The sequence below is a fragment of the Aedes aegypti genome, chromosome 1 (assembly GCF_002204515.2).
Source record: "Aedes aegypti strain LVP_AGWG chromosome 1, AaegL5.0 Primary Assembly, whole genome shotgun sequence".
NCBI classification, from domain to species: Eukaryota; Metazoa; Arthropoda; class Insecta; order Diptera; family Culicidae; genus Aedes; species Aedes aegypti.
Genome location: NC_035107.1, coordinates 125871601 through 125887362, shown reverse-complemented (window position 1 = coordinate 125887362; position 15762 = coordinate 125871601). Strand labels below are relative to the sequence as shown.

Genomic DNA, 15762 nt, shown 5'->3' with positions numbered 1-15762 from the left:
AATAGCAGCGCATGTCGATTTTCATACAAAATGCTCAACTTTGACATGCTGTAGTTTTGTTCCCTTTCAAGCAATCGAGTTGAAATTTTCTCCACAGAACTACAAATATGCCCAATTTTGTAAACACAAAATTTCAAAATTTTCTAAGCCCCTGTCGGAAAGTGAGATACTAGGTGAAATTGTTCGAAAAAAATAGCAGTTTTAAAAATTTGCATTTCGGCTTGACATTATAGTTTTAAATTGTATATCACTTACCATTGGAACAATCTCCTCCTACTTATCAAACCTACACCTAAACCGAAAATGTTTAAAATATTTGTAGAAGAAAAATTTTAAAATGAAAAACTGCTATTTTTTCGAAAAATTTCACCTAGTGTCTCACTTTTCGTCAGGGACTCAGAAAAAACTGAAATTTTGTAGTTACAAAATTGATCATACTTGTAGTTCTGTGGAGAAAATTTCAGCTCGATTGCTTGAAAGGGAACAAAACTACAGCATGTCAAAGTTGAGCATTTTGTATGAAAATCGACATGCGCTGCTATTATTCAGAACAGCACTGTACCTCAAATAATGTGTTATGCATATTTTCAAAACACCAAACATTGAAATGGATCAGGATTGTAATACTATAATAATTCATGATGAATTTTCAGATAAAAAAGTTTTCAATAGTACTTCAATACCTCAAGCAGTCCTCAATACATTTTGAATACCTCGATGAGGTATAATTAATTATTAATTAATTATTAAAAATTATGTCAACATATCAATGGAACAAAAATTCTCCCCACCTAGTCAACTTTTGAATTTCAATCTTCAGCAAATGTACAGAATATTTGATTGAAATTGTTAAGGTGAAGATAAATCGAAGCCAAACCTCACATTTTCAAGAGCACAAATCTGGAGAACCAAACATTCATTTAAGCTGAAAACTTGATCGATTGGTCACTAGCTGGTGGTTAAACGGCTGTTTGGTTCTGCATATTTGTGCTCTTGAAAATTTGAGGTTTGGCTTCGATTCATCTTAACCTTACCAAATGCAAGAATTCAGCGTTGGGTGATTTTAAATGGATTTTCCGAAAATCTATATTTTCATTCCAACTAATTGATATTTTGAAACCATGTTATGAGCGCTCATTATCGAATTAATCAATTTTTTGTTTCGATTCAACGATTTCGGTTCAAAATTTGGTTAATGTTTTATCAACTTATTACAAGTTCCTATAATTTTCATCGTAATTATAGGAATTTGTAATAAATCGATGAAAAATTAACCAAATTTTGAACCAGACTTAAAATGTTTGATGAGTTTTGTTATATTCAAAGATCGATATTATTGAAGAAATTTTAAAATCGAATGCAAAAGTATTCAGCCTGATTTTGAGAGCTAGTTCTCATGTTCATGCAAATCCAATTTGAACCGATTCAGTAAAACCGATGTTTAGGCCACAGGGAACACAAAAATGCATTTTCCTAGCAATTATAGTGCGTCTACGATGCAAACATGGGCAGTGTAGTTCTTAACAGCTATCACATTCTTTCAGTTCAAAATAGCTTTCGCATTTTAGAAGCACAACGTCCATAAATGAACATCACAACACATTTTCCTCAACACAACTTACCTGTCATTGCTCTGGAGTTGGTGGTGCGTTCGTCCTTGGTGCTGCTAAGGTCCGAATCGAACAGATCCTTAACCCGGTTGTAGATAACCTCCTGCGGGTCATGCAGGAAGAAGGATTCCCCCGACACGCTGCCATTGGGGCTCGGAGGCGTCGTCGAGCCGTTGCGCATTGGATTGATGTAGACGCCGTCGTTCGGTGGCACTGTTCCGTAATAACTGTCTGGCGACTGGCGAGTGTACAAACCGTCCTACAACAGGGGAGAAATGGTGAATGCAGGAAAAAATTGCGTTGATGGGAAATGGGGTTTTGTACCTTCGTTTGCCTGATCGTCGGTGGGTGTAGATAGAAGGGCTCGGAATCTGAACTGCCAGAGGACGACTTTGACATCATAGTATTATGGTGAGACGATGATTTGTTCTTGTTGTAGTAGTGATGGCTGCTCGAGTGCTTCTTCGATATCCGCTTCTGCTGTTGCGGTGTTGAAACTGCTAACTGTTGCTGTGAGCCATAAATGTCCGAGTGTCGGGGCTGCGATTGTTTGATTTGTTTCGAATCCACGTAATCGGGTTCTCGGTTTCCGTGCTGTACCAGTGCGTTCAGACACTCGACCTGTTGATTCTCGGCCGCATCGTTGATTGGACTTTTACCGTATTTGTCTAGGGACAGTTTGGCACCGTGGCTCAACAGCCATCGCACTGCAGTCAGGTGTCCACGGGAAGCGGCAAAGTGAAGCGGAGTGGCACCATCGCCGTCACGTAAATTAGGATCGACACCTTGATCTTCGACCTGCACGAGAAATTTAAATTGAAACACGATATCAAAACCAAAACTTTTCTGGTTGAACGCGATAGTAGTGGCTAGTAGCGAGTGTGGAAAAGCGTGTCTAAACCCGAGGTAAAACTTGCTGCAACTGATCCAAGACCTAGTTTTTTCGCGCAAGTTGCAGCAACTCGCTTCGGGACCTAAGCGCTGCAGCTCTGCCAGCCAGCCGAGGAGATAAACGACCAGCCAGATGGACGGACGGGAGCGAATGTGGAAGATAATGATCGGAAAGAGAGCAGCGAAAGCGGACGATGCATGTCGATTACGTCACGATAAACAAATTTCTTCTTGCTGCTGGAGTCGGGAGGCCTCGGAGCCGCGCAGAGGCGTAACAGACGTGGAGTGCCCTCAAGATCGGAGTCTTATCAGTTTGAAAAAAATCTTGCAATTTAGCCCTCATTCTATAACATAGTAAAATTATTCAAATTTACTTTGGAAATCAGTGACCGCTAAATCAGATGATGCAAGTATTCCTTTGGGCGCTTATTTGATTCCTGCTAATTACAATAATGCTTCGATGCAAGATTATACTACAAAAAGAAAATCGGGGAGCTTAAAAAAATTAACACAAAATTGTAGGATCTATAATATGATTCTGAATGTACCACCTGCGTTCAGAAACAAATTACCTTTTTGACTCATAATCCGAACACTTCAGACTTTTGGCGACTTCAAATGTATCTGATGGGCATAAATTAGATGATATTTTTGAAATATTCAATTTCTTTGAAAAGTTTAACTGTATTTTAGTGTGATCATACAAATAATGATTTGTCATCGTTCACGATTAGTTTTATGCAAAAGTATGGAACAACATTTAGCTTAAAATGACGAAGGCTGTGCATATTCCGAACTTATGAATTCAAATTCTGAATACAACGAATAACTAGCAGGGCTTCGTAGCCGTGCGGTTAGTGTCACCGAGGCATTTAGCCGCATCGTGCTAAGGAGCGTGGGTTCGATTCCCGCCTCAGGCCGAAAACTTTTCGAGAGGAATGTTTTCTGACTGTGCCACTGGGCGTTGCATGCTAGTCCGTTGTCTAGTGTGGTGCTTCCTTCAAAGGGCAAATAGCCCACTGGAAGCAATAACGTGTAGCGTCTTTTTTTTTTTAAGTGTACCAGTTATGGCCATAATTGTTCCCTATTTTGTCATATATGAAATTTTAAAAACTTTCACTTTTTAATCTTTTTTATTGTTCAAACATCAAGGTCTATCTTAAATCTAACTACTACAACACACACAAATTTTCAAAATGTGAAGACTTGAAAGTAATCACGTATGGCGAAATAGGGAACCATTATGTCCATAACTGGTACACCTACCTTATTCAAATGGTTTAACTGACCTTTGACAAGAGAATTGAATTGCAATTAACTGCAATTTTCTGAAAACTTTGATTACATATTTCCGTTAAAACTTTCATCCAACTCGCCTTAGATAATGCGACTGAATATGAGCCTGTTCGGTGATTGAGAGAAAACGATTTGTTTTATTGGGGGTCAATTTAAATCCTACCAATACCTAGTTGTGGTTCTAACGAGTCCCGTAGTTTTCGTGGATTTTGAGTCATTGTACTTTTTCGTGATTCCCTCGGATCTGTCATTATTTTGTCTAAATTCACAGTTCTAATTTAGCAGTTTTAATGAATTTCAATTTCCAACATTAAAAGCTAAAGGAATGAATTCTTCGGAAAGTTTCCTTAAGATAATTCCTTTAAAAACTCCACCAGATATTCTGGCAACATACAGTATACAATTTCTATTTATTCATTCATAAAGTCTCCCATGATTTTCTGCAGTAATTCTTTTGTGTATTTCTGGGATTCCTGCAAGAATTCCCTCTAGGATTTTTCAGAAATTCAATCAGAGATTATTTTAAAGCTATTTTAGGGATATTTGCATTAGTTTTCCAAAGAAATCTCATGTGGTTTTCTCCAAAAATGTACGAGTTTCATAAAATATTTATCTTCAGCTTCTAGAAATCCATCTTAAAATTTTATCAGGAATTACTCTATAAATTTCTGCTGACATGTCTTAAGCGTTGAGACAACTCTTAAGAATTATATGAGAAAAACCAAACTGTATAAATCTCAAGTTACACGCTCAAATTTGTTCAATTGATTTTGGGGGTACAATTTTAGGTCTCCTAGGTATAACTTTTTTTTTCTTTCTTAAGGAGAAGACATTTGGTTTATTGTCCTTGCTAGTTTGATAGACGATTCAAATCAATAGTGAAAGAGGTTCATAGACTACAACGCCATCTATGGTTGAGAATGCAATTGGAACCGATTTTCTATCAATTTGATCGATTTTTTATACAAACTTCAAGCTCGTTTTGCCTTTCCTTAGAGTTGACAGAGTTTTTATGTCTTGTCAACTGTTATAATTTTCTGGAAATATTGATTACTACATCCCGGCAAACTTTGTCTTGCCATCAAGTAGGATTTTGATAGACGCTATAAAAAAGTCACATACAAAGTGACAGAATATTTTAATTTGCCACAGAATTCAATCTTAATGTCAACACATATCAACAAAGTTTATAATACTTTCTATGCTCAAAAGTTATTTTTGATGGTTTATAGAAGTATTGTATTTTGGCATATAAGAGAAACGAAGAATCTTGTATGGAGTCTGCAAGTATGTTGAAAAAATCGATTTAATCTAAATTTAATCGTGTAATTTTAACCAAATTATATCTAAACTTAAAGCTTAAGTCCTATTTTATATGCTTGGTGGATTAGATCATTAAAAAGTTAGATGAATCATACCTTAAATTTCATGTAAACATCAATGAAACCGGTGATTTATACAAATTTCGCGACCTGTATCTAAAACTTATGACCTGCTAGGACATTTTTGGTTCAGAATCAGATTCAGCGACTCCAAATTTACTGGAGACACACAATTTGATTCTTGAGACACGCAAAAGTGTCATTTTTGTTACGCTGTAATCTGATTTTATTTTTTTGAGATTTTTTTTAGTACATCTTTATGGATTATGCTAGAGGTGTACATTTTTTTTTAGTTTTTGCTATAAGCAGGGTGACCAGCGCACCGGGAAATCGGGAAAACCGGGAAAAAGCCGGGAATTTCGAATCACCGGGAGAAAACTGGGAAATATACGGGAATTTCAATTAGCACCGGGAAAATTTTGCATACCAAGTAATGTTTTAATCAGCACGATCTAAACTTTAGTGGATATTTACAAAAGCTTCTGAATTCGAATAAATCAATAAAGTCAGGAACATATTCTTTATATATTATTTTGTTTCATGGCTGTAGCGGTCATGCGACTCAAAGCTAAATGGAGTCTATAGAAGCAAATGATGGAAATGAATAGGTGGATAGGCGTCGCAAGGGAGCGACAAGATTGAAATTTAATTAGGTGGTGAACGTTGAGCAAGCCATTTTAAAGTCACTAAGCATCAAAGCGTCCTGTATTTTGCCTAGCTTCTCTACTGGAAAAGGCTTGCTCAACTTGGTAAAATTCTAATTCACTTCAGAATTATGACTGTTATTTTTTATCAGAAATAATTGCCCTGAGAAAATATTCCAGATTTGTGGGGATCAAATATAACAAAAAATTCTATGCTGATGACCATGGAACGAAATGTTGAACAATTGATAAATTCATTTTTATGTCTACCAAATCTGTGACCGTTTGAAATTTAAACTATGATTTATTCAAAGATTGACTCGATCCCATCATATAAAAAATGGTCAAACTTGTTTAACACTGAACTTTTTTGTAACAAATTCCACGATTACTTCAAGTGATCGTCGTAAAATATCGTTTCATATATTGTAGCGTCACCATCCATCCGGATCACGCCAGTGAGACTCGCGACGCACCTCAAGTCGCCGCTATTCGAAATCAGTTTTTAAATGTGGCGCTGCATTCCTACGATGTTCATGAACACAGCGCGCTATTGAAATATTAGTCGCGACGCTTGAAGATTTAAAAAAATAATAATTAAAAAACGGTTTGTCCTTATTTCTGCCGGATCTATTATATCAAACTGGAATTTAGCAGAATCAGTATAAGCCCAGAAAATTTGAATGCGCAGCAAAATATCTGATTTCCGTCTCCCCTAATAGAAATGCTTTGGTTTATGACCAAAAAACTCGTACTTAAAAGTCTTTTTAAATGGTAAAAAATCGCAATAATGTTTCTTAGCATATCATCAAACCGGGAATATTTTTGAAATACCGGGAAAAAACCGGGAGAAAACCGGGAATTTGAAATCGACTTTTCACTGGCCACCCTGTATAAGGAGTGTATCAAACATTTCTTCAATAATAATAATAATAATATTTTAAACTAGTGGTCCCGGCAAACTTCGTCTTGCTATCAAGTAGGCTGTTGAAATACACTATTGATCGTCCCATACAAAATGACAGTTTCGTTCACGCTTGTTTTTTCAACTTTCTCGGTGAATATCCTGGGATTTTTATACACACAAACACGTTGGAACCCTTGACGAACAAAACGGAGAAAGAATCATTCAAATCCGGTGACCCGTTCGTTAGCCATTTCTTGACATACAAACACCATTCCATTTTTTTATATAGATAGATAGATAACGATAGGAAAAACGTCATTTATACTAATTCCTGCATAGAACTCTTGGATTTTTCAGAGATTTACCAGAGTCCTTTAAACCCAATACCGGTATCAAGTTTTGAAGATATTCCGGTGTTCCTTGGAGGGACCGACGGCTAAGATTTTGTTAAATATTATAAATGGATGGTTAAAAATATTATATTACTGAAAATTTCCCTTACATTTAGCTGCAAAATTGGGTTTTCTTGAATTTAATTGAAAAACACCTTTGAAGTTGAAAACATTTAATTTTCTGATGTGAAAGTTTAATAGTTGTTATCACGCCTAATGGTATGTGTGCACTAGTGTAGATGTGGTTGTGAACCTTAGAGGAAAACAATATGCACTCTGTCTCGAAAAAAACACCCAGAATCCGGGTGTAAATTTTTCAAATTGGGTAATATTTTCATTTACATTTTGATGAGTCTGGAAAGCATGTTTGAGGAGCATTTTGATGAGTTTCTTTGAGGAAAATAAAAACAAACTGTGTATGACGAGCGTATGCTAGTCTTCGTGCGTTCACTAAGCTCTATTGGGATGTTTATCCTCGTATAAAAAAATGGTATATGTAACTTTGATAATAATCAAATATTTTGACAACGTGATACATAATTAGAAATATTTCAAGAGTTCATCAATATAATTTCTATTTACGATGGTGCTAAACTTGTGCCTAACCCATTCAGACAGAGGCCTAAAAGTGATATATTTTGCGTTGCGTTGCGTGGTAACGGAGTATTTTATAGATTGCATACTGAAAACTGGCATGTTATTTACTTTACCACTCTTATTCCAATTACTTAAACTATTTTGGATGAAATAGCTGTTCAATTGGGAGACAGAGATGTAAAGACATGATAATTTCCATTGCCAGTCACGCCCATCTACTTCGTTACGAGGAAAGGGTAGGATAATGATGATATGACACCTACTTAAAGAGAGGCCAGTGACTCACCAACGCCCTCATAGATGACAAGGAGTTGGATAATATGGAAGGAAATGGTCTAGGATTCACTAAAAGCGAGTGATGTTTCTAAGAAAATTAAGGTGACTCCATGCTTGTGTCTTCCAGAGATAGGGCACAGGTATTACACCGTTGTGCCCTAGCTAAAGAGCTTTGATTTGAGTGCCATTGCTTGCTCTCTTAAACGTGAACTCAAATTGACTCTTCTTCTTCTTCTTTTTCTTCTTCTTTTTCTTCTTCTTTTTCTTCTTCTTCTTCTTGGTATTAACGTCCCCACTGGGACAGAGCTGGCTACGCAGCGTAGTGTTCTTATGAGCACTTCCACACTTATTAACTGAGAGCTTTCTTTGCCTATGTTGCCATTTTCGCATTCGTATATCGTGTGGCAGGTACGATGATACTCTATGCCCAGGGAAGTCAAGGAAAATTCCATTACGGAAAGGCCCTGGACCGACCGGGAATCGAACCCAGACACCTTCAGTATGGCTTTGCTTTGTAGCCGTGGACTCTAACCACTCGGCAAAGGAAAACTCCTTCAAATTGACCCTACCCTCTTAAATTAGAACAAACTCAGCACATCCGATCTAAACAAATGTCATGCAATTGGTCATCGACAAAAGCAGCCCGCTGACGCTGTGTATGAAAAACGATGTTGATTCTGGATTGCAATAATCACTCCTACACCTAGAACAACGATCATAAACGAAGTAGTTTCCACAATTTACATTTGAATTCTTCTCAACAATAAAATCACTAAACGTCATTTCAACTATAGGGGGAGGTCCCCCAGTGCCGGACAGCACCCAATACCGGACAAAGTCAAAAAAATGAGAAATCATGGTACAATTAAGATGGTGTATTAGTAGAAAAGGAAGCTATTGCTAATGTTTGCGTAGAATAACACATCCTTGAAATATGCATGCCTTTTTAAAAAAGTAAAAAAGTTTGAAAATTTTGAAAAAAATAACGTTTTGCCTTAATGTTGAGCCTATTTAGTAATTATTTAAGATATGAAAAAATTATTTGAATCACGAAAGCATGTTCGAACCTAATCCCTATTTGATAGTATGAATGTATTTTGTACCAAAATTGAACTAAATATGGACAAATTACAATTTTGGTTGAACGCTTCCTGTCCCCCAGTTTTGGACAGCTTGATTTGTTATATGATATCTTTGTAATTATTGCACCAGTGTCTCAAAATACATTTATTTTTCATGGATTTCGTCGATCCTGGTATCGAACATGCAATAAAATTAAAAAGAATGAACATTCAGAACAACATCGTAAAATGCGCAATTTTTCTTCATATATGAAAGAGGTTTTTGATGGACATCTTGCAAACTACGAAAAACTCAAATTGTTCTTGCAAATGTTGCAAATGCACTATTCCTATAGTAAACACATTCAATGATATTCAAATTCACATAATTCGAGGCATTTCCGGATCGTGTCCGGTATTGGGTGCCACCTTTGAAGATCGATCAATTTGGTTCTAAAATACATAATCAAAATGCAATGTCAAAATTCATATTTATATTATCAAATTTATTTTTGTACACTATAAAAATGATAATATTTATCATAAATGGGTAACACGAGCACATGTAACCAATATTTTTCGAATCATGAATTTATTGGCTTAAGTGTCCGGTACTGGGGGATCTCCCCCTATACCTGCTGTAATTTCGCATCGGAATCACACTTATTACAAACTGAAGAAAAACTATTCGGGTGGCGTAGCACCCACCGAAGCAGGGGCTCCTGGGGTAATATGCACTGCCGAGGCAAAACGCACCCTGTCAGTTTCTCTGAAATAAACGAGTTTTGAGAGAAAAACACTATGCGGATCGATGAAACGTTGCAAATTGTTGACACCCTGAGAATTTGATACATTTTGGAAAACTTAACAAAGAGATAGAGCAATAAATTCGAAAAGCACGATTCTGGTGTAACTTTCCAGATCATTTCACTTGTTGTTTTGAAAGCGATGAATTGAGAATTTTCACAATCTTTCACCATAAAACAGATGATTAGAGACTGGGTAAGTTGTTGATTACATGATTTGGCGAAATAAAACAACGATTTCTATTTTACATAACATTTTCTGTTAAGTGCCCGGTTGGGGCAACATGCACTCCATCGGTTGGGGCAGAACGATCCAGTCCAAAATAAACTACAATCACGAAAGTTAGGTTATTTGAAGTCCTCACCAACGTATTTATGCACAATTATATAATCTCATACACGAAAACTATCAAAAACTCGTGTTTTTACGATAAATAAAATTACGTTTAAAACACGATGGTGCGTCTTGCCTCAAAGTTGTGGTGCGTTCTGCCCCAAAAAGCGATGCATCATGCCCTACATAAATCCTAATTCACGCAAAAGTTGTGTTTGAAAAAAGTTAAATTTCCCAACAATCTAAATTAATTATGATGAAAATTCGCTCAACACCATGTAGGGCAAACCCAAACCAACTAGATTCGTGTATTAAAACACTACATACATGTTGTTTAGTGTTCACTTCGGCACATTTTCCTTAAGTAGTGCATATTACCCCAGGAACCCCTAACAGCAAAGGCCGGAAAATATCCTAACTAAAGCAATTGTGCCATTTTTACGCCATGAGTAGGGACAATGGAAATTCGCGATTTCGCGGAAGCCGCGAAATCCGCGAAATTTGGCCTTCGCCGCGAAATTTCGAAAACCCGCGAAATTTGTTAAATTTAAAGAATTTATATTACAATCCCAGTTAATTTAGGATGTTAGCTTATGAAAATGGGTAATTTATTTTTAATTCGAGGTTCCATCAGAAATCTTCTAATCGTTTAGTATCAAGATGGATGGTTTTCTTGATGTTTTTGAAATTTTACATTGGCAATATTTAGATTATAAGTTTAATATTAACTTATAATCTAAATTTGAAAAATGAAAAAACATGTAATGAAGTTCCGGTAAATTTACACATATAAAATAGTAGTTTAAGGAACAAGTTGCAGAATGATGATTTTTACAGCACGAGTCGTAAATTTATCTTACGAGGCTTGCCGAATAAGATAATTACGACGAGTGCTGTAAAAATCGAGTTCTGCAACGAGTTACGTACAACATTTTATGCAATTTCGTAGAATACCACTTGGGGTATCAGAAAATATATCGGAATGCATTCACCTTCATTTTGCAATTTTGTTGTGAAATGATTCATTACGCAACTCGAAACAGTTGCATAATGAGAAAGCGTTGCGTAATGAATCAGTACAGCACTGGTTTTAGTTGCGTAATGACTATTGCCGCACTGTATACTTCAGTGTAGAAAAGTAGGCCGTTTCATGACAGATTGGCGTGATGAAAAACAGCCTATTACGATGAAAAATGGCAAAAATATTTTAACTGTAGACATGCATTTAAATATTAAATATAATCATAATTATGGAACCGCGACAAAGTCGCGAAATTTTGGTTTTATCGCCTGGGTCACCCGCGAAATTTCAAAAAATTTGCCGCGAATTTACATTGTCTCTAGCCATGAGTTTTGAAATATTTGACGAAAAACCAAATAGTTAAAAAAAAAATCCAAATTAATGAAAGATTGACAAACATAAATCGTACTATACGATTATCGTAGAAATTATACAGTCGGTTTAAAAAAAAGCGTGTAAAAATATCCACTCCTTTTTTTTCATTCCATATGAACAAAATAAGGGGACTGCTGGGCCTTGGTCCCCCCTGAATGTGTCTCTGGAGCTGGCCTTCTGATACCCCCAAATGTTGTGCTTCTACCATGGTGGAAAATAGCTCATCCGTTCTGAATGTTGCATCTTCCCTTTGTTAAACATCGAGCACACCTATGTAGCTATGCTGGTGTTGGCTCTCGAACCCATCAGACGTGCAAGTCCGAAGAACATTAACAAGTGAATTAATCAGATCGTGTGCCTACTAATTTCACCGCATTGCTGCTGACCAGTAGGCAATGGCAGAGCCTGTTTTTGCTGCACTTTTGCCCATCGGGAGGAACTAGTGCAGAAGCTGGGCGGTAAAGTGCTATTTGCGGTACAGTTAGTACTAAATTGCATCTGCAGAAACATCGACACAGGCGTAGATTTTTGTAAAGTTATTGAACGCTTTCGTGTAATAACCATTACTAGCTGTAATCGTTTCAATATATTGTTGAAGGTATACCATCGGAGCACTGTAGAATCTGAGCAATACAGTGCTGTCGATGGTGAGCTTATTTCAGAGAACGGTACACTTTGTACCGAGGTATCCAACCAGCCACGGACTGCGGTAACCCACAACAGCAACAACGTTAACAACATCTTCATCTCTTGGCGAGCAACATATACCGTTTTGACTCATATTCCGAACACTTAAGGTCAGCAGTGACTTCAAATGCATCTGATAGGCATAAATTAGGTGATATTTGTGAAAATTTAAATTTCTTCACAAAGTCTAACCCTTAGCTGTTGGGTGTACCGAAAAAATATTTATTTAGACTTGTTTACTATTGTTTTTACGTTAAAGTATGGAACAACATTTTGATTCAAATACCGAACACTGTGTTCATTCTATCTCATATTCCGAACACCTTGACTCAAATTCCGAACAGCACGAATAAATCTTATTCAAATGAATAATTTCGCAAATAAATTTATCTGAGCTAGTCTTACTGGTCTTGAACTAGAGAATCATCACTACTCCAGAGCTATAAAATAGATTTGAAAACGTTAAAATTTAATTGCAATTGACAGCCATTTCGTAGTGATTTGATGACATATTTCAGCGAAACATTTCAACCAACTCGCCATACAAAAACCGAGTGTTCGGAATATGAGTCTGTTCGGAATTTGAGACAAAACGGTAGATCCAAATCGACTGAATGTGTGTGTGTGCAGGTAACGCATGTGCACCACTGTCTGCGATACATCACTTGTTGCCCATGCCTTTCGGTTCAAAACAAGAAATAAAATATGCACCGACTCTGGTAATTGCGATAAATACCATTCCTAAACAAGAAACTTTAATGATTCGTGGGTAACATACGGACATTTTCTTTGACGAAGAATGCCAGGTGAAAACCATGATGGATGACGCTCTCTGGAGGTCTGAGCGAATTAAACTTTATGGGGTAATGGAGAAATATATTGAATAATTCGTGAGATTTTAATAAATGTAGGTAGGTACATACGAATCGATTCAATTGCAGGGCTTCTAATTTTCAATATTGGAATGGGATTCATTAACCGAAGCTGGAACAGAAGCTGTCGTTATCCAAACGAAAAAAAAAGCTTCATCATTGTATCAGGCAGAACTCCGACACCAATGACGACAATCCTTTTCTGCGTGGTTCACAACAGCACTACTGGATTGGGTCTGAAAAATAGTTAATTACATTGTTGTATCGCGTGTTTGGCCAACGAGATTTATGATTCATCTCTAGAATTTCTATAATTTTAGTTCTTGTAGAGCAGTGATTCCCAAAGTGGGCGAATTCGCCCCCCGGGGGGCGATTTTCAATTCCAAGGGGGCAAAAATTTGTAAATCTGAATTTTGGGGGCGAAAAAGATAGAAAAGGGGCGAAAGTTCTAGAATGGGAACATTAAAAAAAATTTGGAGCATTGTTAAAAACATTGTTCTAAGGCTCAACAATCGATCATTTGTCGAAAAGCATTTTTTCCCCCAATGGATCAATAAAAAAAGAACATTTGTTTATCATAATTGGTAATAGAAATGGACGAAGAATACGACCAAAACTGTAGAATTTTAATTCTTTCTGGAGAAAATTGTTGTTTTAAATTTGTCAAATGACCGATTCTAAATAGAAACTTAATTGAAGAATATGTCTACTCTGAGACATCTGAAGAATTTCGATACTTCCGTTTATATAAATCCAATTTATTTATCTTTATGAGTACGTAGGTTCCTCTGAACATGCTCGTTTTTAATTTATGATAACCACAACTTGAGAATTATTAAAAAAAATGGTTTGTGCTATGGATTCCGTCCACTCGTATAGATCTGAATGATTCTATGATTAGGGTATATTGAAAGTATTTTAGAATAATTAGACATGTGAAAACTTAAGGTATTTTTTTTAAATTTATATAAATATCGAAAAAAAAGTTCCATGCCTTTTTTGTAGGGAATGGTTACAATAAGACTGCAAATTAATTTATTGGTGGCATCCACTTTTTCATGGATTTGTTTAACGGCACTCATTTTGATATCTTGGTTACACACATTTTAATCAATATTTATAGTAAAATTAATTTTAAAAACAAATTCAAGAGCATTTGACAGACAGAAATCAAGTTCTAATGATAAAACCACTGAATGTCAAAGGCATAATAACAAACCTGAAGATATGACTTAGGGACGTCGAATTACAAGCATAAGATCTGATGAAAACTGAGTTGTATAGAATTCAAGAAAAAAAACCCTTCTCAATGTTGTATTGCAGTGATTTCCATATTTCTTTTTCAAAATTGAATGATTTTTTTTATATTAATTTGGCATTGGCCCATTTTTAGAATAGTCATATTTCCAAAATAACATAAATTACCCAAATTTTTTAAAACTTTCAACAGTTTTAGAAACATAAAAATAAATCAAAATTTATCAAAAAAATAAAGAACCATAAAAAACTGATCAGTTGATCATTTTTATAAATTTTGGTTATCTAAATTCATAGGAATATCTCGGTTAGATTTGTTGATACCAGAAATCGATGCATGTGACAGTTGCATGCAATTTTTATCGATATACGAGTCGTGGACATTTTTTGGCATATATGAATGCTTCAAAATCACAAATAATTGACAATTTTATCACAATTAAAATGCAATACCTTTTTAATTTGATAAATTTTCTGTACGTAATGTTCGAATCAGGGGGCGATTCCAAAAAAATATTGGTCTCAAGGGGGCGAAACTCTAAAAAGTTTGGGAAACACTGTTGTAGAGTAAGTATTCAGTTAGTAAACCATCTTCAAAGCATGGCAGTTACAAGTTATTTAGGAAAATTAATCAATTTCCAAATGTCCATCTCGTTTGTTTACACCTGTTGATATCTGCGAAAGTGCTCTAAGAGCACCAAGCTGAGGGGTAGGCTTTGTCCAAGTAGAGACGTAATGCCAGGAAGGATCAGAAAATTATATGAACCTTATGGGACTCGTATGCAATGTTGTAACATATGATATCCCTTGAATCTGATGATTTGGAAGGTTGGAGTTCATTCACAAATTTCATAACGCTAAAAATGACCATTTTTGATACCCACATAATTTATGAGTATTTTTTGAATTTCGTATGAGCTGTAACATTTTGAGGACATCCTCCCACCCCCTTCAGTGCACTAACACTGCAGTGTTATGAGATTTGTGAATGGGCCCTTGGCGTTTTTGAAAAAAAAAAAATTCAGTAGATCCAAGAGCTTCCATTCGTTGGTCATTACAAGAGCGTACTAGAATAAGGGCGTATATATCATGAGGTTACTTGAGGTTACATGAGTATGTTTGAAAACTCAGTGCTGTGCGAAAAACTTGTGTGCTTCACCGAAATCGACTGTGCGTCTCCCATTCTTTACGAGTGAACTAGAAGCAAGTTGCATGAGACAATTTGGTTTTGGTGCGAGACAAAGCGAAGCACAATCTCTTTCAATCTCTTTCGTCAAAGCACAAAAATTCACTCTAGGAAAATTTCAGCAAGCTTTGCTTTGAAGGTTGACAAGCTTAACAAGTGCTCTGCAAA

General features: G+C 36.1%; 1 protein-coding gene across 4 annotated transcripts in view; it reads right to left on the bottom strand.

The window, feature by feature from the left end:
- Positions 1-15762, bottom strand: part of LOC5567571 (putative uncharacterized protein DDB_G0282129) — a 271047-nt gene that overhangs the window by 129577 nt on the left and 125708 nt on the right. For all 4 annotated transcript variants that reach the window (XM_021847212.1, XM_021847217.1, XM_021847224.1 and 1 more), the window contains 2 exons: positions 1935-2408; positions 1623-1869 (listed from right to left, as the gene is read on the bottom strand). In XM_021847212.1, the coding sequence (XP_021702904.1) occupies positions 1623-1869; positions 1935-2408 (721 nt within the window). The remainder of the gene's footprint in view (positions 1-1622; positions 1870-1934; positions 2409-15762) is intronic.